Source organism: Netta rufina (genome assembly GCF_964035555.1).
Source record: "Netta rufina genome assembly, chromosome: 6".
Lineage (NCBI taxonomy): Eukaryota > Metazoa > Chordata > Aves > Anseriformes > Anatidae > Netta > Netta rufina.
The window spans coordinates 19,194,361-19,221,614 of NC_140129.1; the positions used below are offsets into that span (position 1 = coordinate 19,194,361).

General features: G+C 36.4%; 2 protein-coding genes across 5 annotated transcripts in view; one reads left to right on the forward strand and one right to left on the reverse strand.

Moving 5' to 3' along the window:
- Nucleotides 1-11,626, forward strand: part of LOC311211108 (neurabin-1-like) — a 42,945-nt gene extending 31,319 nt beyond the window's left edge. For 2 of the 4 annotated variants that reach the window (XM_084289629.1, XM_084289630.1), the window contains exons 17-19: nucleotides 3,452-3,568; nucleotides 7,970-8,158; nucleotides 10,229-11,626. In XM_084289629.1, coding sequence (XP_084145755.1) covers nucleotides 3,452-3,568; nucleotides 7,970-8,158; nucleotides 10,229-10,396 — 474 coding nt within the window. In that variant the 3' untranslated portion in view covers nucleotides 10,397-11,626. The remainder of the gene's footprint in view (nucleotides 1-3,451; nucleotides 3,569-7,969; nucleotides 8,159-10,228) is intronic. The other 2 variants (XM_084289631.1, XM_084289632.1) reach the window with 1 other exon arrangement.
- Nucleotides 11,627-12,341: 715 nt separating this feature from the next.
- PDK1 (pyruvate dehydrogenase kinase 1) lies at nucleotides 12,342-27,160 on the reverse strand. The gene is made up of 11 exons (XM_084289301.1): nucleotides 26,797-27,160; nucleotides 23,836-23,977; nucleotides 22,257-22,328; nucleotides 21,562-21,746; nucleotides 21,232-21,321; nucleotides 20,833-20,910; nucleotides 18,681-18,757; nucleotides 17,918-18,016; nucleotides 16,365-16,475; nucleotides 15,118-15,231; nucleotides 12,342-14,997 (listed from the first exon to the last, which is right to left on the reverse strand). Exons 1-11 carry the CDS (start codon nucleotides 26,912-26,914, stop codon nucleotides 14,857-14,859), a joined length of 1,227 nt encoding a protein of 408 aa, XP_084145427.1. The 5' UTR covers nucleotides 26,915-27,160; the 3' UTR covers nucleotides 12,342-14,856.
- Between the last annotated feature and the right edge of the window lie 94 nt (nucleotides 27,161-27,254).

Sequence of the window (27,254 nt, forward strand, 5' to 3'; positions counted from 1 at the left end):
CAGAACGCATCTCTTGAGGTTTAGCTTTCAAAGAGTCATTGGCTCAGAGATCATTCTTCACCTCTTCATTCCTCCTTTTCTTCATTGCTCCTTTCTTTCTGATTCAAGTCATTGTCCAAAACATCATAAAAATCCCACTGCTGCATTTCTACTTTAAGCACTCTTTAAAGTATTTACATTGGCACTTTTGTTCACACTCAAAAAATATAGATCTTACTGGAATGGGTCCTCTTTCTTCCTTTCCACATTGCCCTTAATTAATACCCTTTTTCTTCCTCATCACTGTATACTTTATCCAAGCTTATTATCACTTAAACCTTCCAGCTAGTTTCTTGCCTACTATTTATTTTTTGCTTCCTTCTCATGCTCCAGTATGTAATTGCTGCTCACTGCTCTTTTCTTTTCCTTAGTGCCAGTTGCAAACCAGCAGCTGCAATAACACAGTAGTCTTGAGCTATGTGTCTGCTTTGTAAAATGGTACAAAGCTGACCCTGTTAAAGAACAGATATCTCATATATTAATTGATCCTAAAATCATATTCAGTTTCTCCGACGTCAGGCTATTTGTACTTTGCAACATTTGAGAGCTTGTTTTAAAAGCTGGTAATGTAGATACTGCTTGGAATCACTTATCTTTGTAGCTCTTAACCTGCTTTTGACTGTTGAGTTTGTGCTACAATGTCAAGGTTTTGGCTGGTTAACCTCCCTATTAAAGGACTTTAAAACTGAGAAAGAAATCTGCCTGAGCACTCAGCAATGAGGTTTTTCACTAAGACAACATAATGACAGGGACAAAATAATCTTTGTAGAATTTAAGGAAAGAATATGCCTTTTATTGATGTTAATGTTTTCTGCTTTGATGTCCGTAGTATCACACATAATCAGGTGAAAGCACTTTTTAAAGAACCGTTAAAAGTAGAAACCCTGAGATTAAAATTTTTTCACATAAAAATCTCTAATGCCATAAAGTCTTTGGCATTGTGTCTAATTTCTGTAGTAGTGTTTTAATATTGATGGTGTAAGGACTGTAATTATAATTTTAAGTTTCTTGTTTGTGAAATCTGCCTCTTAAAATTTCTGCATTTAGGAGGATTTTGTTTTGTTAAAATGATGCTAAAGTTAGCCTTAAAAACATAATTTTGTGAAATAATGAATCAACTTTTTGTTGGTTGTGAAATGTAGAAGTACAAGAAACTAAAATCTTGTGATATGGTGGCACACTGTTTAGCTTCACAATATTTCAAAGTTACACATTTCTTAAATCCCTGCACATAATCTGCCCCTTGATTTTATCCTGTTCTCTGATCCAGTACAAATACATATATGCTGTTCGCGTTCCTTATTCTTCCAGAGCATTACTTATCTTCCATAAACTTGTATGCAGTGTTTTGTTTTTGTTGCAATGAAGATAATAATAAATAATTATATCCCAGTACCTTGGGGTAGGACCTGCAAAACTTCCTCTGTCCAAATTCTCTTAGAGAATCAAAAATCTTTGCAACTGGTTCTAAATCCTTAAGAGAATTACTTGTTTAAACTAAATAGAGGCAGAGGAGGAGAAAACATTACAACTGGTGCTGAGATACTTTATTCTGGTCATGTTTTCTTCATCATTTTTTCTCTGTTCTCATTAAATGTTTAGATCCAAATATTACAGTTTTGTTTCTGATTTTTTCCCAATTACTCTGCAAGGAAGTTCTGAAGGAAGTTAAAAGAAAAACTCCATAGTAGCTTTTTCCCATTGTAATTAGTTGAGAACAGCTTGATGGACAAAATAATTGAACTTTCAACTAAAAAATCAACTTTACCTGTGATCTCAGATTATGTATGCATATAAAGATATGGTATGGCACCCTCACAAAATATAGTTGATTAGAGACTTCAAAAATAAAGATAAATAATTGCTTACTCTTTGTAGGCAGCAAAGACCAGTATTGAGAAATTAATTTTAAGAAGGTAAAAATTATGTGGTGTGCTTTTGGGAAAATTATTTTTCAGTCATTAAAGAAAAATAAGGTAGAGGTCAGGATCTGGGTTGGAAATGAAGGCAGTCAAATCAGAAAACATTCTGCAAAACATGTGTTAGTTTTCTTTAGAAGGATTTTCTCACCAAACCTGTTGTGAAGTTTTCAGGTGTAGCATCTGTTTTTATCATAGCCTTCAGCTGGAGTTCCAGGCTGGTCCGATGACCTGCCTGTGGCCATACGACAAGTGGCTGCTGGCAGAATTTGAACACAGAGCCTGCTGCTATTAGATGCCAAGACGTATAGATGCAATCTTTAAACAGAGACTAAGTGTGATAACTGAATGTTAATGGTAAAGGCCATGAAGATTTTTACATTCTTTCAATGGGATAGTTCTTGCATTGGTTGAATTTCTAACCTGAATTTTACTGTTCCGTACATTTTAACTGTTTTAATTGTAATTTTATTCCATTATAAAAAGGTGATACTTGTTAAAATCTGAATTTCTGAAGTTTTTTCTATTTTGAAAATAATTTATGTAGATTGTCAAGCTGCATAATTGCTGTAAATTTATGGTAAAGATATCTGAGTAATTGTTTAACTTTTTAAAATGTTCAGCTTTAAAGTGTTTTACAATACTTAGTATTTTAACTGTGAAGATTTAATATAGCTTGAAACAATCTACTATAAAAATACTTCTAAAGATATTTTACATCTATATAGTAGTTTGCATATCAAGGTAATTTTCAGATGATGTGAACCTGTGTCTCAAATGTAGACACCTCAAAATTGAAGCTGTTAAAATGAACAGCAACACAATACAGTATCTTAAATTAGAATTTAACGTTCAGGGGAAGCTAATAGATTCTGTCCTTAGGCGAGCTCTGCATTCTCTGTTCATGAACCAATTTAAACCTTGATCTGTAAACTGCCAAAAGTTCCTTGCTACTCCAATTGTCATTGTATGTCAGGCAAGGACAGGGTGTTTGTTCCACTGCCTATTACAGTGGGCAAATATGAAATCTAAATCTTTTATGATCATAAACAGAACTTCTATCTCATTAAGAAAAGCACCTTCTGAAGCATGTTCATAGTGCTCATTAGGTTTCACTTGAATACAAATCCACCATGAATTAATTCCACCAACTAAATCTTAAATTGCTTCTCCCTGAGTGTGCTATGCCTACTGAAAATGTAACTGTGTATTTCCTTATGTACTTTTATGTAACTTCAGGTTATGACTAGTTCTCTATACAAGGTGCTCTTATTGGGGACATTGCTTTAAATTTGTTGTTATGTTTTTGAATTCAGAAGTTTAACAAAAACTCGTCTGAAGGTGGATGCAGTGAGTACATTTCACGTGTGATCTGCAGAAAATGACTGAGTCATAGTATTTATTTTCCAAAAATCACAATTACTAGAATATCACCTTGTGATCTGCTTTTCCAAGGAGTGAGTTAATAAAACATTATTTCCACTTGTTTGCAGAGTAGAGTTGTCATAGATGATACATACCATAGCAAGCCAAGTTGTGAACTTTCAGGGTTAGTGACAGAACCAAATCTGTCAGGTCGTTCACACACTTTAACCTTCTCTTCAAATGAGGTGAGTTTCAAAGTGTGTATATGTGTCTTGTTTATGTTGTTGTTCACACTACAGTATGGTTAATAGAACCAGATTTGTTTAACATGAAACTTGATGGTTCTTTCCATATTTTAATATTGAAGAACACTGTAAAGAATCCTAAGCCATTATTGAACTAAGGGCATGGACTGGAAGATGCCATATTAGGCTTTGTGTTCTGATCTTCATTGTATCGCAAAACAATGGAATGAACTCTGAATGATCAAATTTCAGTTTTTAAAATATAAAATATTTCTGTTCCACAAATTTCAAGTAACGTCCTTGGCTAATGAAAACTGCAGCGTTTTTGACCTTGCCCTGACATCAGTTTGTGGAGAACTAACTCCTTGCCTACAGCTGAAACCTGAAATCAACACTTTGGTAACATTCTCACGTATTTCCTCACTCGGTGTTTTACTGATAGGCGTCTTTATAAATTATAGACTAGGAGTCATTAAAAGCTGAATATAGTCATCTTCCAGAAATGAGTTAGAGGGGTAGCCAAATTGGTAGTGATAATGTTTGAAGAGAAAAAAAAAAAAAACGGTGGTTAATAGATGAGATAGGTTGTTACTAGCTATCTTAAACAAGGCTTTGGTGAAAATCATAAATATTCTGGTAAGACTGTTCTAACTTTCTACATATTACAAGTAATACTATAAATATGCAGCCACTAACATATTAATCTGGGGCATTGAAGTTATAGAACTAGTTTACAAGTTTCTCATTGATTTTTCAGTGATGACAGTCAGTTATAATGAAAACTGAGGTAACTAATTAATACATACCATCATTTCAAGTGTTTCCTGCAATTTTTTGAGATTAGTGGATGGAATGTGTGTTTCTAAAACTTTAAAGCAACATGAATTATAAGATCTTAACAAAGGTGAATATCTTCATGAATGCTGTTACTTGATCAGTGTTACAACTTTTAATAAACTTCTGGATCACAAACTCCAGCAAAAGTTATGTCTATGCACATGTGAAGTGGCAATTAAGCCTTTTTTTTTTTTTGTCACAGATGAGTTTGATTCTAGTCTTGTCTCCAGTATGTATGTTGCTTATACATATGAGCAATGGAAGGTGTTTTGTTTTTTTTTTGCGCCTTTTCAGTAACTATAGTGATTATCAGGGTGCATGTTGTTTGGATGGATTCCTAAATATATTCCTAAATCATGCCAGTGTAGCAACCTCTGCTTTCAGATGAACAAACTACTGCATGCTGCCCTATAAATCTTGGAATTGTTAAAAGGCTAGAAATGGAGGAGAGCAGCAGCGAAGAATCTGCTTCTGCTGAGCAGATGCTCTCAGCAGTTTGGGGAAGTGACTGAGCGGTGGTGAGAGTTAGGTTGTTAGCAGCCAGCTAGTTAGAGCAAAGACATCTCAACTCACAGTCGTTTAGCAAACAACCTGGTAACCCCTCTTACATTTCCAAAGTTTTTTATCTCTTATATGGTGAGATGGCATTTGTTTTTTTTCTTTGTTTCTTGGTATTCTTGTCTTTAGAGCCTTGAGTGTGTCTGGCCTTACTTGCCTTCTGAATGACCAGTATTTTTATGCAGGGGAGCACTCTGTTCTCTCATGCTTCCATTCCTCACAAGTGGTTTTAGTTCTGCTTTCAGAATTTGAGGTTCATCTTGTGTGTGTGTTCACGAGCTCTGGAAGGGAAACAGTTGGGCAGGGAGCAGAAATGTAGAGGTGTTAGTTAATGACCAATAAGCTTTACTCAAAAAATCAATATTCTTCATCTTATTCTTCCATACTTTTCATATTCCTGTTTATATTCCTAAAAAGTTACAACTGTGCTTTTCCTTTGTGCAGTAGGGAAAAAATCGAATTATACAAGACTAAATGTCTCCTTTCCTCCCTCGCTTCTCTGAGGAGATGTCTAAGTGTTTTAATGCAGATTTGAGGTTTTAGTACAGCTTTTAATTGTGTTAGTGCTGTGTTTTTACTAACAAGAAGTAAAGAGGACTTTGCTAGCAACTGTTAGGCTCAAAGGCTAGCTGGAACTAGCGTAGTCTGCAGAACTCCTCTGTGGTACAGGCTGCTCACTGCTCCAAACCGTGCTGCATGGAGGATCTGAGATAAAGAGCTCCCCCTGCATTCTGTAGGGGACCGCATTCACCTGGTGAAAGGGATGAATCTGGGCCTCCTTGTTTAACAGGAATAGACCTTCGAGTACTGGTACTCTGAAATTACAGAAGTGAAATTGCATAGCTAGCACAGATTAAATAAAATGTTAAGCTACTGAGTGAGTTCCAACAGGAATAAAACATTTAAAACATTTCTCAGTGTATATATAATTTTTATCCTTTGCAGATAAAAACTTTGGCAATATTTTAGTACTTTCTTGCTACTGATAGACCACACAATACTCCAGTACAGGTCAAACGTGAAGTGTAAAAATTTTCTAGTTTTTGTGTATTATTCAGAATCACTTGCTAGTATGAGGCAGAAGAAGTTACCACAACATCATGATTTAAAGTAAATGGACATTTTCAAATTCCTGTTGTAATTTATACAGTGAATTTTCTTTCTCTGTGCCAAGTACCCCAAGCTTGGTAGCTTGGATAGAAAACTAGCTGTGCCCCAGTTTTCATGACAGAATTGCTGTACAGAACACTTCAAGCAAAACCTTCTTTAAAGTCCTTGGATGTTTGTAAAAATTGCTGTTCTTTTGCACGTCAGGAAGGCCAATGTGTCCACGTTTATGTCTACATTAGCATTTTAATTAGGATTAGAAGTTCAGTTTTGAAGCAAATCTCCTGATTTGTCCCCACTTGCCTTACTTCGCTTCACCTTGGAGATCAAATCAGAGGCGCTTCTACAGTGTTCCCAATGCATTCCAACTGCTAGTGGCAATTGAATCTGTGAGACCAGATTAGAGCTATTCTGAAGTAAAAATAAATAAATAAAACCTTTGAAATGCATGTAGCATAGATATTAGGACTTCAGCATAAACTGTTCTGCTCTGTGAATTTGTTCCTGTGTATCTGCACTACCTCCTAATATAACAATTCTCCTTTGTTTCACAGACCATGGAAAGCAAAAGTGTTTCTAATTATGTGCAGCCCTCTGATCCACCTGAAATTTAAAATTGTATTTGTACGTAGTAAAATAGATGTATGTGCCATTTTGCTCTCTCAGATCCATTTTACTGTATGATCGGACCAAGTGACAGACCTAAGTCTCACCATCTTTCATGTAATTGCTAGAATTATTTTGTTGCATTCAATCAGCTCTCCAAGGGAGCTGGATTTTGTGACATCCCTCCGATTTTGAAGCTGTAGTTAGCTGTTCACCTGAAACCTACAGGGTCACATGTCAAATCTGTTAGTAGAAAGATGCTTATTTCCCTGTTTACAAACGACATGTAAGGCTCACTAGAAAATGTGGGCATGCTTTCAGGTGTTTTACAAATACATTTGATAACTTGTGGAAGCTGCCTAATGGAGCAGTCTGCAACTCTAAATGCAGCCTGTACTCACTCATGAGTTAGTGAGAGATCGTTTTGGATAGTTAATAAAACTTCAACTCTGATGTTACTCCAATTCAAGTCTCACACTAGAATTTCTTCTGTAGGGATATTAAACTCTGCTTTATGTAGCTTTTCTTTTGTGATGAAGTAATAGAGAGCTTCAGGACTAACAGCACTACCTTTTTCTCTTTTGGAGCCAACTGAAATTGAAGCCGGGAGCTTCAAAAGCTCTGTGAGCTAGAGAAGTGTAGTATTAGTGAAAAGCTACAAGGTCTTCTCAAATCTTCTCAAAAGGCCTACTGGGCAGGCCCCTTAAATTGTTGACACGATGGGATCAGATGAAAGAATAAATAATCCTTGCTTCTTAGGAATGCAACAAATTTTGTAAAACTATACCTAGAACTGTTGGAAGATTCCTTGAACGCTAGAATCACTTTTATTCTGAATTTCCTTAATAACAATAATCAATAATACAGCTGAAGTGCTACTTGATTCTTCTTGATGCTGTGTAAGGCAGTATCTAATATTAGGATTGAGCTACCTCATCTGACTGACTGATTGATTGAGGAAGCTTGTTTGTTGTTTGGATACATCAAATTTAATCATACATTTTGCTATTTTTTGAGACCAGTTTTCATGAAGATGCAATTTACTAGAAAAAAAAAAAAAAAAAAGATTTGTTTTCTATTTCAGACTGACTTTGTGTTGAATGTTGTGATAGTGTCCTTTTTGTTTAGAGCAAAATCCTAGGCAAATTGACTATAAACTGTGTTCTCAAGAACTTTAAGTCCTTTTGGATCTAGAGTGTGTTTAAAAATGCATTTTGTTACCCAGATTCAATTGACAACTAGAATCCAGAACAAGTAAAATATTGCTTACAGTGTCTTTTCTCAATTGGCTAGGCATTAGATGATGAATTTACAACAACAGGAAAACAAAATCAATGGCACAATAGACCTATTTCTGAATGGACCACCCAGCAAGTATGCCACTGGCTAATGGGAATGAACATGGAGCAGTATATTACGGAGTTCACAGCTATGAACATAGATGGCCAGCAGTTAATGCAACTCGACAGTGAGAAGTTAAAGGTATGTGAATATCCCATGATAGACTTGTATCTGTATAACTTTCACTGCATATTCCGATTTTTTTTTTTAAATCACAGAGTCTGTTTTCATGATTTTTAAGAGTGTTTTGCTTTTGAAATACTTTGAGACTGTACAGTTAGATGAGAATTTAATAATTAATTGCATAATTAAAGATAAGCTGGTTTTCATTAGAAAAATATTAGGTGTATCTTCCTTGTTTGCATCTTAAGGAAATCAAAGTCAGCATAATTCCCCAACAGGGCTTGATACATATGTAATCAATCTCAGCATAAAATCATATCAAAACAAGATCCAGCCAAGTCAAATGCATAGAACTGCAGGATCTAATTTTAGAAATCTATGTTTCTTTCATATCTCTTCTTCACAGGGAAAGTAAAATCTGTATCTGATGACCTTTTTAAATGTTTTTAATTTTCACTTCTTCTGGGGAAAAAAAAAAATCTAAATCTTTCCTTTGAGCTTTTTCTAGTCATTTTGCCTCTGGAATCTGCATGGCATGTGTCCCTTACAATGCTAGAAAATACTTCAAGTTCTCCTTTCTCAGTAGATTATCAGACTGCATTTTGGACAGGCAACCTGCTTAAATAAAATGAAGTTCACTGGCCTATTTTGACTATTGTTAATGATCAAGCGTAGGTTCTGAGTGTGTTACAGAGAAAAAAATGTCGAATTTCAGTCACTAAAATGGCACCGGTATTTTTAGAATAGACTTACGCCACTAGTTGTCCTGTATTTTGTAAACAAATGTCCTTGGATACAGAGGAAACACCTGTTATTGGTCTGTCAAATGAATATCTAATTAGGGAATTTGGGATGTTGATACTTACAACTTTACAATTTATGTCATTAGGAGTTCCGAAGTGTGACAGTGCTGCCTGTAACTTGGAATCAGATACTGCCATCTGCTGATCAAAAATCAAAGTGCATTGGCTACTTAACAGGCTTCTTAATAATACACCTTAAAATCCTTAATACTTCTAAGTAAATTTAGGTTCGGTTGCCCTAAAATGTAGACAGATGATAGAAGATATATACAAAAAGAACAGGGACCCTTGCATGGAGGAAGAGCTAAAGTAAAGTAATGCCACAGTAAGGAGCGCAGTATTAGTATACCAAGTGTTTTTAAAAATAATTCACTTTTTTTTTGAAGATTAATTGGTGTTAGTAATTACAATTCTAATAGTACATCATCAAAACAAGAAATGTCGTGGAAAGTTGGACATTTATAGCATTTACTTCCTATTTTTACTTCCTATTACCATCGGGCTTCACTGATCACACATCTTTATTAACATAAAGTAAAAGAGATTATCAACTACTGTTGTGGCTCTGCTTTAAAAAGAAAAAAAAAAGTCTTCTGCTTAAAGTGGAGGGAAAGATTCTAGTTTTTAAAGGGTGGAGGGGGATGGAAGACCACTCAGTTTTTCTTTTAGGTGAATACTTGGTTTGTAGTATTAATGTCCTCAAGAGTCATTAGTGGAGATGTGCTTATTTACCAAGATGCTTTATTTTTTTATTATTATTAATTTCACTTTCCCTTAATCTATATTTATGCTGTGCAACTTCAAAAGAAACATGAACTTCCTAGAAACAGCTTTCATGTATTGAATTTTTCTCAAGCAGTAAAAACAAAACAAACAACAGACAAATGAACAATCAAACAAAAAGCACAGCTGGCTGACTTGAGTTCAGCAGCATACCTAGTCAAAAAAAAAAAAAAAAAAAAAAAAAAAAGGGGGGGGTGGCTTCACAGAAGTTAAAGAATAGTTGCTGAGTTTTCCTTTCCTTATTCTATTTGTTGGAAATTCTCAGGTCTCTGTGTTTGTGAAATGCAGTGAGAAACTGTTATTTCACAACCAAACAAAAGAGTAGGCCTTCTTGTCCTTACTCATCTTGTTACCAAAATGATCATTCACAGTGACCCTGAAGACTTAAGCTCTTGTTTTCCAAACACACTATGTTTTGTAGCAAAGTGAATAACACTTTGTTAAACTGTTCACAACTGTTGAAAAATTAATAACAAAGTAATATTTTTTTTAACCCCAAAAGGCCCTGGGAGTTTCCAGTCAAAACGACCGATCAACAATAAAGAAAAAAATTAAGGATATTAAAAAAGCACAAGAAAAACTGGAAAAACAAAAGGAAAAATTTCAAAAGAAGGAGAGGGAAGTTCGCAAGACTGGCAGAGTGGTAACCACTCTTGAATCAAGCTGCTAAGGTGACCCTGCTTTGTTTTAGCTCAAATTGCTTCATCTTGAAGTTCTGCAGATTTGTATATAACTGTACAATTGAGGGAGGAGGGAAAGTGCAACAGTTGAACATGGTAGGTTTTTTTTTTTTTACTTTTTAGTAATAGTCCCTCCCTGTTACAACCCAATAAAACGAAATGTTTTCAGTATTTTTAATTCCTAGTTGACTCTACTTATACTAACACTAATTTAACTTCCTGCCTTAATATTTGTGCTTCTAAGACCTCATGTGCCCTTTTCATTGAAATTTCTACATGTTTGTGAAAAGTAGAATACTGTGTTAAAAATCATTCCAATATTAGTCAACTAGAATTTTGTAGAGTTGAATCTGATAGAGGGACAATAGAAAAATCCTGCCAACAAATTCAGTCTGTGACAGTCTATTTATCTGTTGCCATTAAAGATGTATAGTAAAAATTGTTTAAGAAAACAGTAATGTCAAATTAATTTAAAAAGAAAGCATGTATTTCAAATTTACGAAGTATTTTCTTTAAATTCCTGTATTTTTGGCATGATCTGTTTCATGCTAAGTCCACTGTAGTACCACTTTGTTTTTGAATTCCATGTGTTGCAATTTAGTGAGAAAATAACAAGAAATATTAAGTAGTTTTCACAAACTACGTATACTAATCATAGTATTCAGTTTTCCACACACTACCCTTATGGTGTTGGGACAAGGTTTAAACCTATAAATAAGATCTTTTTTAACCTATTTTTTCCTAAATAATACATAGTTTTATAGATTTATGCTATGAGTAAGATCAATTTGCAATACATGTATTTCTCTTTTCTACTTGCTACAAGATTTTTGCGGACCAAATTTATATATTTGCTAATTTTAAAATATGCTGTTTTTCAAACTTAAAATACTGAGGGAAGAATTGTAGGAAAAACTACCACCGAAGCACTGGGTTTCTGCATTGTATTTAAATATGTTCAGTTGTAGACTACAAATTATTTCTCTTTAAAGGAGAATTTGATATGCCATATAGTTTAGAACATGAATTGGTGTTTTGTATATTTACATACTGTTTGATAGATATTAAAACAGCACTTCTTTATTTAGATTATTCCAGAAACAAACTAAGTATCAGTTCCACCATAAAATGGACTAGAACAAAACTTACATCATTTCTGTATGTGGACCAAGTTCTCCTTTAAATCTATGGACTGTTTTTCATTTTAATTAAATGAATGGACTTCACTGTTGGTGTCTCAGAAGTTTTTTTTTTGGTATAACTGTCTTACGAATTTCAGCAAAAGGATGGTGTGAAAAAGCTTCTTCACACCATGCATTTCCAAAATAAAGTTAAAAATCTTGGTAATAGTTACTTTTAAGAAGAGGTTTTATTTTCAGTTTTGTTTCTTAAGAAACAACTATTTTCTCATATTATTTTCTCATTTTTAACTTATTTACTTTGTTTCCAGGAGCTTTGAGTTTGTGCTCCAAAGGTACAGACCTGGAGCCAGGGAGGAACACTGCCATCCTGATAAAAAGAGAAGGGAATTAGAAGTATGGAACAGTCAGGTTCTTAGAATTATGCACCTAAAACTGCACTTTTCTTGATTCAGTCAAGGATGTTTACTTCTCAGTTAAGTGCTTAAAGAACAAGGAATACAACCATGTATTATTACGTTTTTCCTTTAAGCCTCCTAAGTGCAGTGTTGTACCCTGTGAAGAGCTTGTTTCTCCGGAAGGAGACAAGTGAAAATAATGGTTTCAAAGGCTTGCTTATATGCAGGGCTGGTGCACTAAGTTGGGGACATAGCAGTTATGGTATGCTCATGTGCCAGGTGAGTTTAAGAACGTTGATTATCACAGACCACAGCATTTAACATCTGTATCAAGCCACAAAATCACCCAACTGAAAGTGTAATTTTTAAAATACTTTTAATGAATAAATGTAGTGATTCTTTCAAAAAATTAAGTTAACACAAACCAAGATTAATTTCACAGTGCAAGACTGAGTTCATTTTCATACAAAACTATTAAATTCAGCGTTTTGATAGCTGAGCTATTATACTACTTTACTATAGTGATTCACTTCAACTTTGTGTGCTAGCAATGACAGCAGTATAGTAATGAGAATATTTAAAAAATCATCATTGGAACTTCTATTTCCATCAAAAGTAAGAGACCAAACTTATGAATAGGGTTAAACATTGTAAACAAATATATCGATACGTGTGTTTTTACCACAATCACTTGGGATGGAAGGTAAGGAAGGGGAGACAAGTATAATTACATGGCAAATTTTTTTAATAATCAGAGTTTAATTGGTAACTAGCAGGGAGCAAAAAAGGGCTTTTATTTCAATAACACCATATTACGTATTGTAATAACTTCCTAGGAAAAAAATGATTTAGCTTTTCTTCAAAAAAAATTATTGTAGTTCTTAGATATTACTGAAATTGTTCAATTAAGTTAGTTAAATATTTAAAACTTAGAGCTAGAATGTTCAGCTTCAGCATTGAGTTTTTAAAAGCCCTTGCTGTAACTTTAAGCCTCAGTTTAGCAAATGTAACAGCTGTAACATTCTCTCTAACTTTTGTACAGGCCCCATTTTACAATATGTGGAATTTCTCACGGTCATCCTCTTACAGGGTTGAAAAGAACAGCTATAGCTTCTCGTCACTTGTAGCCATGCATGCATGAAAGGTATGACAAACAGTCACCACCTCACAGCCGTGTATGGAGGAAAAATAGGGACGTTAAGTGCCCACAAGCTTGAGCAGAGCAGTTAATCACAACCAGAACAGTACAGTTAAGCTAGAATAATCCTCCCTCAGTGTCAGTTTAACTGCATACATAGCCATTCTGTAATCCACTCCTGTAAAACTGACCCATGTTAGCTTGAACAGAGTATAAAAACATCTGCTTTGCAGAACTAGGTTAGGGAGGAACAGGTGATAATTTTTAATCTGGCTCAGGCACAACTAGAATTGTGTGACCACAAGTTCTAATGTACCAGCTATGCCCTTCACTTGTGGTATCTCACCTTCTGCTCTGCACAAAGCAAATAAACCAGCAAAAGTTGGGCTCACTCATTCTGAGAGGGATTATGCATGTGTGCTGCATGACTTAATCGCAGCAGTATAGGCAATGAATTATTCAAGGAAAAAGCTTCATTTTAAAGGTCTTTAACTGTATCACACCTAATATATTGAGGAATGGTATAAATGAAAAGTACAACACAGGTGTGTCTAACTTGAACAAATCTGGCACAGTAGGCATCAAGAGAAATTGAATCCTTTATTAAAAAAGGACTTAGTACCTGAAATGTAATGCTTCTCCCCTTCTGTCTTCCACGGTTGTTTTGACAGTTTGCCATTGACTGATGACATATTCTGCTTACCTTATTTACGTTATAGTATGACTTCAAGTTACTAGACAAATGAAGCCAGAAGCACACCACAAATACAAAGGTATTTTCAAAAACTGTTAATTCCACATTTTTAAAATACTTTTGAGAAGGTAGTTTATATTGTCAAAGTGAGAGATGCCCTAGTAAAGGTAAGTTTTAAAAATGTTTATTAAAAATATTTTTCATTTACAACTGTAACCTGACATACCCCAGTGTCTGAGATCTCACTAGGGCTAGAACACTGATGCTGTTTTGGTATTACCTACGGAAATACAAGCAAATGTAAGACAGTATACCTTTACTGTACATAAGCCAACACTGTTTGCTAATTCACAATGATCATGGAAAGATCAGTTTATCACATATTAAATATTCACATTACCACTAAAGAAATATGACTGATACCACATACCTGAGATACATTATACCAGTGGCAGCAGCTAGAACTGATTTTTTTTTTTTTTCATTATTCCTAAAGACCTAAGTGTGATCTCTACAGCTGTAAAACAAAAAACTTGATGTATAGTGTGTAGGCAACATTCCTAGCTTTGCAACATTAGGCTTCAGCATGCTTATAAGATCAAAGAACAGAAAGTTCCATACAGGCTCAAAGGTATAGCAATGAACTCCTTAATGTTTCTTACATCAGTGTTTCATTAATCTGTAACACTGTATAAAGGAAAAATTCTCTGGCAAGCTTTTTCAATAGTTCTTGTATTAAAACATTTTTTTAATTATATGAGTTAATACATTTCTCAGTAGATATGAAATGGGTTGCACTGATCCCTATAAAACCTGAAATTACTGCTCCCTTGATTTAACTACAGAAAGTAGTCATAATCAGAAGATGGAACAAATTAAATGTGACCTTCTTACTTAGAAAGTAACAACAGCTCATTTCTTTTCCTTAACTTCCAAAAAAGAGTAATTGAATTAAACTTTGTTATTCCACTTAAAATTATTTTCACATATGAAATGTGGCCCAGCATCTTGGCATAGATCAGGGTCTTTTAAATTCCCTTTATGTGATATACCTATATCTTATCAACTGTTGGTCCAACAGCTATATACTGCGAAAAGTGGTCATGTCCTTTGGCTCGCTGCTTGGCACGCACCAGTCATCTGCTTCATGGTTTGCTTTGTAATGTTTCCAGGCTGCTTTGTTATATACAGGGAGTCTTTCAATTGATTCTGTTGATAAGGCCTGTAAGTAGAGAAGACTGTAGCTGACTTTTTTTTAATTAGAGTAACAGAACAAGGTAATCCAATAGTAGTTAGATTAGTGTGGATGATAAATTTACAAGGGTAATGTATTACATCATACCTTTATGTAAATAACTGCATCTGTACCGTAACCTTCTAAGGAATACAGTTTCAGGTCTCCTTGGAAGTATTGTGCATACAGACGTGATATGGGCAAGCCATAACCAAATCCAGCCTGATCCAGGAAAAAAAAAAGTGCATTTTTATTAACTGAATCAATCAGTAGTTGTTACTGGTGATTTATAAACTAAAAGGTAAAAGACAATCTAAGCATGATATTTGACAGTAAGAGGAGTTCAAATGCTAATTATTATGCCCCCTTACAAGCACCCCAGAAACAGAAAAAGCATGGATACTGGTGAGTAGGAAAAAGTTGTTCTACTCCTTTGTCAGACAGGACTGCTAGATAACAGTTCTTATATTTTGGTAACTTTTTCAAGAAGAGTAAATTGTACTGAGTGCCTTATAGTGCTGCTATTTAATGTTCTTAAGTCAGGTACCTTTCATCATCAGTAAGTATGAAAAGGTTCAAGAAGCTTATGAATTTGAAGTTTATGAATTTGTAACTTACACTACAATTCCCCAAACCCTGCCTACAGCAGGATGTAGCCCTGAAATTTTAAGTATCTTTTTTTTTTTTTTTGTAGATCTAGTATATTTCAGAAATCTTCTGAAGAACATGCTTTCTGCTTCTATGTAAAGATCTGATATTTCATGAGTTACTGTCATCTATGTGCAGAAAACTTTAAAAAAAATACACAAAAACGTTTTGAATGATGCAATATACGAGAACAAATTCAGGAAAGCTCTTCAGAACTCCTTACAGTCTGAGTCTCTCAGTATTTCTTGTGCATCTATTAAGTTCACACGAGAGCAAAATAGATTCTTTATATGCCTTGTCACATTTCTGTACCACCGTCCTTCCTGGAGAATGGTACAACTGACTGCACACTACAGCCGAAACTATGGACTTGATCCAAAACCAGTGCTATTTTTTTCCCCTTTCTTTCAGTGGCCACAAAAATCCTGTGGGTACTGCAGTACATGCAGCACAGCTAAGTGTTCTTCTTGAGATAGCTAATCTTTATATTTGATAGACAAAAACAGAATATTGAAATTTAAATTGTATAACCCTAAGATAATGACAACTATTTTCCAGGTAATTTCAGGAAAATAGTTGAATTAAGCACTAACATCCAAATGGATGTCATTTTATCCATAAAATCAGGCTTCATGTCTTTGACTAAACAGTTTATTTCGTGACTACTAATCGCATCCGAGATGACAAGGTATAAAAGATTTACATACCAAAGGTGTAGCTCGGGATGTCTCAACACGTGGACGTGGTGCTGTTGAATACATATAGTTGAACAGTCTGTCAATTTTCCTCATAGGAACACCTCCACCACGATCGCTCATCTGGAACAAGAAGGAACACATAGCATTATGTTCCTGAATACAATTTTAGAAAAGACAGTCTCTCTCAAACAATGATCCAGAGAAAGTTCAGGTAAAACTTCATATAAAGTTGTCCCTAGTAATTGATAGGCTTTCTTAAATTCTCATCTCAGCTATAGCAACAAGCAGGTGCATTCTTCCCTCTCATCCTTTTTACAAACCATTTACATAAAATACCATCATAAGAAGCATTCATAATCTCTCGAAAGCAAGAAAATTCTACTTAAATCTTTCATTGCTTTTGTCTTGTTTGTAATTCAGTTTTGCCTGAAGTCCATATTTATACCTAACGATTTCAACAAGTACCAACTTTTGTGTATTTTCATCTTTATTACTCGAGACTACTGCCAGTTAAAAGACAATACACTAAAACTCATTACTGATGGTGCAAGTGCCAAGGGTTGTTTTACTAGGTGTTAGTTAGACCTATGAAAAAGCCAGTGCTTGCAGCTGGTCTCTGAAATCCAACATGGATGCTGTATGTAAGAAAAATAAATTACTCTGCAAACTGTATTTCAGGCAGGTTTGATCTGCATGGAATCTACAAGGCTCATTTCCCTTTTTTGAGTTGTTTCATACTTCCTATGCAGCTCTATCATTTTGATTTAAAAATGGCGACATGACAATTGTATGATGGGCCCCTCGCTACAAGAAGGACATCGGGGTGCTTGAGCGGGTGCAGAGAGGGGCAACGAAGCTGGTGAGGGGCCTGGAGAACAAGTCCTACGAGGAGCGGCTGAGGGAGCTGGGCTTGATCAGCCTGGAGAAGAGGAGGCTCAGGGGCGACCTTATCGCTCTCTATAGGTACCTCAAGGGAGGCTGTAGTGAGGTGGGGGTTGGTCTGTTCTCCCACGTGCCTGGTGACAGGACGAGGGGGAATGGGCTTAAGTTGAGCCAGGGGAGTTTTAGGTTAGATGTTAGGAAGAACTTCTTTACTGAAAGGGTTGTGAGGCACTGGAACAGGCTGCCCAGGGAAGTGGTGGAGTCACCATCCCTGGAAGTCTTCAAAAGACGTTTAGATGTAGAGCTTAGGGATATGGTTTAGTGGGGACTGCTAGCGTTAGGTCAGAGGTTGGACTCGATGATCTTGAGGTCTCTTCCAACCTAGAAATTCTGTGATTCTGTGAAGCTGCTGCTTCATTTTTAGTCATGGCTGTGCATAAACTAGGCCTGATGTAAGCATGACAAAACCACAGAATTATATTGCAGAACCTTCCATGTGAATATGCAACCTCTTCATGAATTTCCTGCTGATGCAGTATGTGAAATTGCAAAACTGTCCTGTTACTTATATACTACATCATCAGATACAATCTACTGCTGGAATTAGATCATCAGATAAAGTTAGTAATATTATGGCTATGACAGGGGAAAAAAAAAATAATAATCAAAAAAGTGGGTACCTTAACAGTTAAATCCTCATTTCCCAACGTGACATGTACATGAATTGGAGGATAAATGCATCGATCGGCATTATGTTCCATGGTGGCTCTCATTGCATTCTGCAATTTTCAAGTACAAGAACTCAAATCTTATTCTTACTGCTTTGTTTATTATCTTCAAACATCAGTTTAGGAAGTTATTTTTATCATATATATTTTAGAATCAAGACAAAAATGTATGGTTTTATAATAGTTTTTTTGAGTGTTTCTGATGTATTCAGTATCAGCATTTGTATAATTTATTTGAATTACACAGACTAATTTAAGAATTTAGAATATTTAAGTATGTTAATGTACAATTTTATTTGTATAAACCTGTATAGTGCATTCTACATGCGATATGGCACAAAGATCCAAGAAGAGTCTAGGACTGAAGTAAGTGCTTGAGGAAAAGTATATAGAATTAACACGTTTCACTTTACACCAAAGGTGTCCCAAAAAATTAGGAATATTATTCTCACTTGCTTTATTAACTAATGCCTTCATACATTATCAGCATTTTTTGACAAAGTTGTCTACTGCAGAAGGTGTCTGAGGTTTTCAGTGGCTAGGCATAGAAACACATCTTTCAAAGCTGTACAATCTAAGTATCTTCCTGTAGTTAAATTGCCAGAAGCTTGCATTTGCAAAAACACACCACTATCTAGAATTGGTTCAAAAAGTCAAATACAACCTTACTAAACAAACATGTATAAAAGAATTGTGTAATGGTAATTGCACAGACCTTGAAAAGTTCGAAAAACATGTGATAGAGATGTGATGGTACATACACCACTTGCATGGGCTGTCCTGGTGATTTAGCTGGAGAAAAGAAAGACTAGATAATTAAACGGGTAATTTACTACATTTATTATTTACTTAATTTATTAAATTAACTAGGTATCTTGTATCAATTCATGTACTAATTCAACACGTACATTTGTATAGGTAAGAGAATTTAGAAAATAATGAACAGAATTTTTTTCAGAAGTTGTATGTTAACCAAAATTCATACTCAAAGATTTTCAGAAGTGCTTGCTGCTTTAGAAAACAATCTTAAAATCCACTGTAGCATCACTGATTAGAGCGTATAATAGTAGTCTTCTAATACTTACAAGGTTATTATGAAGATGGAGTCAGGCTCTTCAGGTGGTGGGAGGATAAGAAACAATGAATGTAAGATGGAATAAGTTCAGACTGCATATAGAGGAAGACATTTTCACCATGACATTTGACAACTGAAGCAGGGTGCCCAGAGATGTTAAGTAGTCACCATCCTTGTAGGATTTGTAAGACCAGACTGGATAAAACCATGAGCAACCTGGCCTGATCTCATAGCTGTCCCTGTTTTGAGCAGGAGATGAGGCTAGAAACTTCCTGAGGTCTCTCCCAACCTGATAGACTCTTACGATGCTATAATGTACCAAATACTACCTGCAACACAGCCTATTTTTTGAGTAATTTAGAAATGAGCTAATATTACAAGAAAATGTAACAAAATACAATTATATTTATAAACTGGTGTAGTTTTCAAGCTTCTCAGTATTAACTATGGAAAAAATACCATGGGAACATAGTCAATAATGAAAAATTAAGGAAAGGTTGCTCCAAAAATCTGCTGGCCCTGTATGTTCTTTCAGCTCAACAAATTAATAGTTTTCTCCCCAAACTGTGTTAGTGACAACTGCTTTATGAGCTATAAATGTTAAAAGTCTAGTGATGGTCAAAAGATTTGGAATAAATCATGCACCCAGCAAAAATAAAAAGGGAAAAAATGCACTTTGAAATGATAGGTTCCTGCCTTCAAGTTAACTGCTCTCATCTATGCCTCCACCCTCAAACCCCATGCCCACATTTTAAATAATGGCTCTCAGCTGTGGGTAACAAATGTGCATTTGGCCTGGATCAGATTTAACTCACCTTCACAATTCATTAAGCAAAAGGCCACTCCTTTTAATAAATGTAAACTATTTGTTCTGACTTCTGGAACACATACACCATTAAAATGCCCCTGCAGTAAAGAGCAGTAGCTAGCGTGACTGATAGTTTTGTACAAATATTTTTAGTAATCATGATCAAAAGATGGAGAAAGGAAAATCCTTTAACCTATATAAAGAATAACAGATTTTGTACAGTAGGAAGAAAAGATCTGGAATGTGTAGTCTGTGCGCTTTCTTTGCCTTTAACTTCACAGGCCAAGCTAGTCTGGGTGCACTCTGGCTTTTGCAATTATTTGTAGAAGCAATTTTGATTGCTTGTTTTTGTAGGTCTGCCTGAACTTGGTGTTTACTAACTTGAAAAGCACTTCAGTGAGTTGTGTTAGAAAGGCTCTTTAGCATTCAGCAAGACTATGGGGACAGTAGCTGACCTCTGAATTCACAGCAGCAGAATTGTAAATGTCTTTTTCAGTCACAGAAAACAGGTTCAAATGATTTTTTACAGGGACTTTATCTAATTGCAACTATAAGTGTGCAATAGCTGAATAAGAAAGAGAAATTAGAATGCAAAGTTTTAAGACCTGAAGTGTCACAACACAAAGAGGATGAGTTGTAATAGATACAGTGAAGGGTGAAGACATACAAGAAACCTTAGGGAGGGAATGACATCACTAAAATCTGTTATATCACCAGCTGTAATTTCAGAAACTTTTCTGCAGGTTTCAGTTCACCAATTAAAAAAAAAAAAAAAAAAAAAATGAATAAGGGAAGCCTTCTGCCAGATTAAAAAAAAAGTATATATAGTAGAGGATATAATATCCAAATCTTTATTATCTCTCTATAAAATCTATACAATAGAGGATACATTGACTATAGGAAAAGTGGAAAAACATTATACCAGCTACTTCAGAAGAAGCTATCACTACATTCAGGGGAATACCTCATCCCATATGCACTTACCATTCAATTCTTCAAGGACGAGTTCTGGAGAGCTCATATAATATAAGTCACAAAGTCTCTTGGCACTTTCATAGCCATCTATAATAAATTTAAAAAACAGTTACCCTTCCCCCTCCACTTTTTTTTCCCTTTACAGATTACCGAAAAGAAAAACAAAAATTGAAAACACTGTGCGCTGTCAGTAAGATTTCATCATCTTCTCACAAAAACTTTTTTTTTTGTTGGGGAGGGGGAGGGACAGGAGGGACACTGACAAAAACATATTACACTTTTACATTTTCAATTAAGCTTCTGCTCTGAGAAGGAAAGAACTATACACTATATAAACATCAAGACGTATTGGCTCTCAGCATAGACATTCATGTAAGTTTTCAGAATTCTTTTTTTCTCTGGATTTACCTCTGATAACTTCAACAACATTGCAGCTAGGATCGATGCTTCCGATATGCTTTGGATGAGCCGGATTAATTTTCCCACCAAACAGTAAAGCTGCCAAAGACAATATTATTTAATATCCCATATAATTTTTATAGTTATAGTTTATATCTTCAGTTTTGCTGAATAGAAGTTTATAGACAATCTATAATTCCAATCTTTACCATAGTTAAAAGGCTATTACTAATAAATATTTTTAAAAAGCATTTAAGTATTGAGCACTTAAAAGTAAAGGAAAAATACTACTGACAGAGTACAGGTATCATTTCCCCTCCCTTCAACAAAAGCACTTACAGTGTTGATTAAGGAGCATTCTAATTGAAATGCGACTCATGTAGAAACGGTCTAAAAAATACTGCACATTCTGCGAGGTCACTGGATCAATGCCAAAGCTTTCCTTGTACTCTATTACTCCTTGAGCCATAGTAGGAATTACATCATTGTGTCGATTCCGGATTTTTATCACAGTATCTGTAAAACTACAATTAATACATTGTTAGTTTTTACTTTCAGCTGAGTTTAAGACTCTGGCAAATTGAGTATCTGTCCATGAAAATGAAGACCACCATGTACAGAAATATTACAGGTCTGCCTACAGCAGTAGGTGCCACCATTGGTGATTATTTGGACATTTATTGTTAACTTTTTTTTTTATTAATGCCAAAAAAGAAGAAAATTTTGTCACCTGTTTTCATGCAAATCATCTCATGCCTGTCAAAACAGTAACCATAGTCAGCTGGTAATGAACAAACATACTGTACATGTGAAAAGTTCCATACATCAGTTCCAACATTACAAGTAAGGAACTGGTAAAAATTTGGTTAAGTTTAATATATTCTTATCTTATTCCTTCCTTCCAGTGACAGGGGATGATGTTACTATGATTCTGACAGAAAGACTGAAGACAGCTGAAATTTTTCTTAAGCCATTACTTTTCTTGCCAATCCTTCTAGATAAGATTTGGATTGATATATGTAACAAATCCTTACCTATGAATAGCCCCTGAATCTTCCGAACTTTTATCCTTAAAGTCAAGGATCTCCTGAAGACTTTGGACATACCTTTAAATGAAAGAAACATGAAAAAGACCAATGCTAATATGACTCCCCAGCACCCTTTAGTTAGTGATTTATGATCTTCCAAGTCTGGTTGCATCCAAATCATTGTATTTGATATATCCTATAGACCTGTATCCTATAACCTATAAACCCTGTGAATTTTGTTAGATCCTTCTTAATCCATTCATGACGTTTTCTTCCAAAATCTCCAGAGCAATTAATTCCACAATTTAATTAGAAAGCATAAAAGATCTTTTTTGTTTTAAACCCAGAGAATGATCATTTATTAGCAGCCCTAGTTAGTTCCTTTTATTTAGAAATTTTTCCCAGCTTGTTCATGATTTACATATTTCTGCCATTTCTTTCCTTAGATGCATTTTCCAAGCTGAAGAATTCTGTTTGGTTTTCTTCTCACGTAGAAACTGTTCCAACCCTCTGATTATCCCTCTTGGTCTTTTCTGTTCAGGATGGAATGACTAGAAGTGCATGCTATTCAGAGTGATAATGGACTAACACAGTGGTACACTAATATTCTCCTCCACCTCATTTGTTACTTAGTTCCTAACACTATTCACCTTTTTGCCCACCAACTAACAGTCAGAAAAATATCCACAGTAGCATCAAAATTCCTTTTTTGATTGTAAGTGAGCAAGCATACAGGGGGAGGAGGTTCCTCTCTGTGCTTTACTTTGCATTTGTCCAAGTGGAATTCATTTCCCATTTGATCAATGTCATTTAGTATCAAAAATTTGAGCTTTCATGTTTCATTGAAATCCTTCATCTACACTGATAGCTTTTTTTATGTTCACTCATCAAATCAACCCCACTTATTCACTGTCAGACTTTGTTCTCTTAACTTTAAAAGCCTTTCCAGATAGCCATGTGCCTTTAGCAGTTGCCAAGCAATCTCTTTGTTTGGCTTTCATCTTGCAAAAAATTATGCTTAAGTTCCTTACTTGAAAGCAAATTTTACTTTTCGAAGGATGTCTTCTTAATTTTAATAGCCTTGTATTGCTTCTGCTATTTTAAATATTCATCCTTTGGGAGCTTTCTCTTGCTTTTGTTATTTTCTATACCTTTACTCTCAATATGCAATAACTTGTCTTTTAAATAGTTTCTATACTTTTTTGAAAACATGTTGTACATTTAGCTGCTTCTGTTGATTTCATAACTAGCTTCTTCATTTAAGTTAAGTGCCGTGTTAAACATTGCTCTTGTGGATTTTTGTTGTTACTGAATTCTCATACATGACTATCTGGAATAGTTTAATTTAATAAATGTTTTTTAATTTCATTGTGGGTTATCTAATTGCCCCTAGAGTGTTGTTTTTTTCCCCAAGTCTGAAAATTTAGTTTCCGTCACATTGGGATATTTACTCATTCTAAAAAGGTTATGTTCATGTGTAATGAGCATATGAAATATTCTTTCTGTAGAATTGAATGTGTTATTCCTATAACTTAGGTATATGCAGAAAGTCACCCTTGAAAGTATTAAACAACAGTGTTCTTACCAGCTCTGCACCAGCTGAACTGAAGGTGTTCTTAGAAGGTTGTCTGGAAGCAGGCTTATTTCCTTCATTATGTTTGCCAATCTTACAGGCAACTCTTGTCGCAGAAACATAAATGAAGTCTTTTCACAAGCATTTTCAGATCCTAAGACCAAATAAACATATGACAACATTAGAATAAAGTCAGAACTATGCAAATTCTTACTTTCTTGCCTAAGAGGCCTCTGGTTAGGTTTTAAAGTTGACTCAGTCTGGTAAGCCAATGCTTCTTTCATGGCAGCAGCCCGCTTTATATTTCAAACTGTGAACAGTAAACTTCAAACTGTAAACGGCTTTGTTGCAATAAGGAGAATCCTCAGTATATAAAAAGTTAAGTAGTGCAATAACTGCAGACCTATGCCAGCCAACTTTAAATATGGCTTCTATACATGCAAATTGTTAGTTTTATTTGTAGCGAACACTAACTCTAACTACCACTGATGAAACAATATGTCATTCTGAGCATGTTAAAGAGAAGCAAATGAAACCATTATAGGAAGCATATTTTTTGGAAGGATGCTTGAGAAAGTATCACAATCCCATACACCCCACTTGATCAGTGATCTTATAAAACTACCATAACTCCTATGGGAACACTTCACACTTCCAGAAAATAAGTTAGATTTCCTATTAAATTCTGTAAGATTTATTTGCCTTTCAGCTAGCTTTGTTGTAGTTTAAACTCAAGTCTTACAGGGAACAGCACACAGATGAATTAAAATGAATACTGAGAAAGAAATGGAAGTAGGATGGCTACTGTGCATAGTCATCATTCTCCCATATATTTACTTTTTAGAAGTTTTACACTTAAAAGGTAGAAGGTAAGTTAGTGCACCTGTTAATAACTGACCTGTACTTTTTATAAACACAGGTGTCATCTTTTTGCATGTCAATTACAGGTAGTTATTAAGATCAAGGCCTAAATTTACTCCCACAATGCTTGTTTTACTAGGCTAAAGGAGGAGGCAGGAGACAAAAAGAATAAGGAGTGCTGTACTTTATTCTCCGCCAGACTTACTTCAAGATTTCAACACTGTCATGTAAATAGGATCTGAACTTACTAAGCTGTTCATCTACTGCTGTGAAACGCATACCTCAGTTCTGATGTTTCATAACAGGTAACTCCTAAAAATTAACTCTGGTGTTTCTGCTCAGTTCACACCTTCCATTTGACATGGGGAAGAGTTGGTGAAGAAGATGAAGGGAAAGGACATAAAAACAAGGAAGCCAGGAGTGTCTTAAAAAGCAAAAACATGCACTGAATTGAAAGGGTGTAGTTTAGTTTAATGCATCCGGGGACGGACACATCATAAACTACACTGGTGACATAATCTCAGTTAACTTAATAAGAAAGCAAATAGCTATAAGGAATTTCTCCCCAGTGACACCAGTATTATGCACTGTCTACATATGACCTCTGCCCAGAAACCTCTCACTCTTCTCCCTAGTCAGATTGCATTTCAGCCATGACTGTTACTGGCCTTTCCCTATTCTCAGGTTAAAATTCCAAGAAAAAGTCAAATTGAAGATATTAGAATGTAACGTTAATCTTCAAGTGTCCCATGCTCTCAGCAAATGATATTCCACGAAGAAGGCTTTTATCTGGAGGCCACATCTCTGCAATCCTGCGTCAAAAATGGAAGGCAGCTTAGGGTAAGTTAAGATTTCAGTGAATGGGCACACTGCTTTGTTTCCCTGTGCAGTTATGATCCATCTATGCAAAGAACTGATAAGGCTCCTATAGAAAATACTAAGCACTTACAACCCAAGATACAGCTGATGACATAAGACCTAAATTTGCCTACAGCATACTTTATTTGCTAGATTGAGAACTGGAGGAACGAACTAAGTGCAGATTTATGGTGGGGTTCCTTTAAAAATCTGGAATTGTAGTATGGGATATACTTTATTGTTGTGTATGAAACACTAAATGGATAGATGAAGTAACAGGATAGTTAAGAGAACCTTTTTAAATCTTCCTACTTACATACAAAGTCTGGTATTTTAGGATTAGTTCTCAGTTATGTTTTACTTACAAAACGATAAAAAGCAACTGTTTACTAGTTGTATGTTTACATATATCTTACAACAGTGCCCTGCTTACAGAAACAGAACCAATTATACTATGGCTGCACAATCAGGCTTCAAAAACACTTTTGGGAGTATCTTGCAAGACCTTTCTCCACACCGTCTTTGCTCTGAGGCAGAGAAGAGCAATTCCTGTGATCCCTTTGAGTCAAAAGTACTCATCGTGCCTGGGAACATACGGAGTTTTACCAAGAGTATAAAACTGAGCACCTCAACCAATTTAGTCATTTTCCAGGCTAGATTCCCAACCCCTTGCAGTGATTCTGGGTGTTTGCTTTCTGCTCTTTCTCTCACCCATTTTCTGAAACGAGCAGCGCTTGAGTGAAGTGTTTTTGTGGGGCACAAACACGTGACTGGAGAAGTCACAATTGTTTCAGCTGCTTGGCTTCAGCTGGGATTCAACACCTCTTGCACTTGGTGCATGCTGGAGAGCTTGCTAGCTTTCAAAAGGCTTAACAATTTTTACTTTTCGGGGTCACTTTATTAGCAGTCGTAATTCCCCCTTGTCCCCAAGACCGCAGTTTTGGCAGAACATCAAACTACTTCTGTGCTACCAAGAATCCGAGATTTCAGCTGAATTTCAACCCTGCCTCACTTCTTGGCTCTAGGTAAGGAGTCAGCTAGGCTCCCTTCTCCAGGAAGGAAGCCGAGGCTTTTTGTGCCAAACCGGACAGCGTTTAGCACTAACGGGGGGCGGCGGGGGCAGGCCGCCGAGCCGAGGGGCCCGAGGGGCTCGCTCCGCGCGCGCCCCCTCAGGGGGACAAAGGCGCGAGGGCGGGCGCGGGGCCCGGCACCCCGCCGCGGGGCCGGGCCGGGGGGAGCCCGGCGGGGACTCACCGAAGTCCAGGAACTGCTTCATGGAGAGCGGCGAGGGGGAGAAGCGCGAGTAGAAGTCCACCTGCTGCGGGATGCTGCCCGGGGCGGCGCAGCGCCGCAGGGCGCGCAGCAGCCTCATGGCGCCTGTCCCGGCCCCCTCAGCCCGGCCCGGCCACCATTTCCCGCCGCGCCCGCTCCCCCGGCCCCTCGCCCAGGCCGCGGCCTCCTCCGCCGCGCGGCCGGGAGGAGGTGCCGGCGGCGGTGGGTGCCTCCTCCCGGCCCGGCCCCACGCAGCAGCGGCGGGGCGGAGGAGAGGGCGGCTCCGAGAGAAGGCGAGGGAGGGGAGCGCAGCGCAGCGCGGGTGGGCGCCCGGAGCAGCCCGGTGCCCGCGGGCCGGGCGCGGAGCCGAGTGGGGCTCCCCCAGCCGGCCGCTGTGCCGCGACGAGGCGGCGCTCGCATCCCGGAGGGGCCCGGTCCTC

Excerpts from the sequence above, each read along its gene's own strand:
- PDK1 (XM_084289301.1), bottom strand. The coding sequence starts at position 26,914 with ATGAGGCTGCTGCGCGCCCTGCGGCGCTGCGCCGCCCCGGGCAGCATC. Across the intron at positions 22,329-23,835 it reads GTTCAGCTGGTGCAGAGCTG|GTATGTCCAAAGTCTTCAGG; the intron begins GTAAGAACACTG and ends TTTCATTTAAAG. Across the intron at positions 21,747-22,256 it reads GATTCAGGGGCTATTCATAG|TTTTACAGATACTGTGATAA; the intron begins GTAAGGATTTGT and ends TATTAATTGTAG.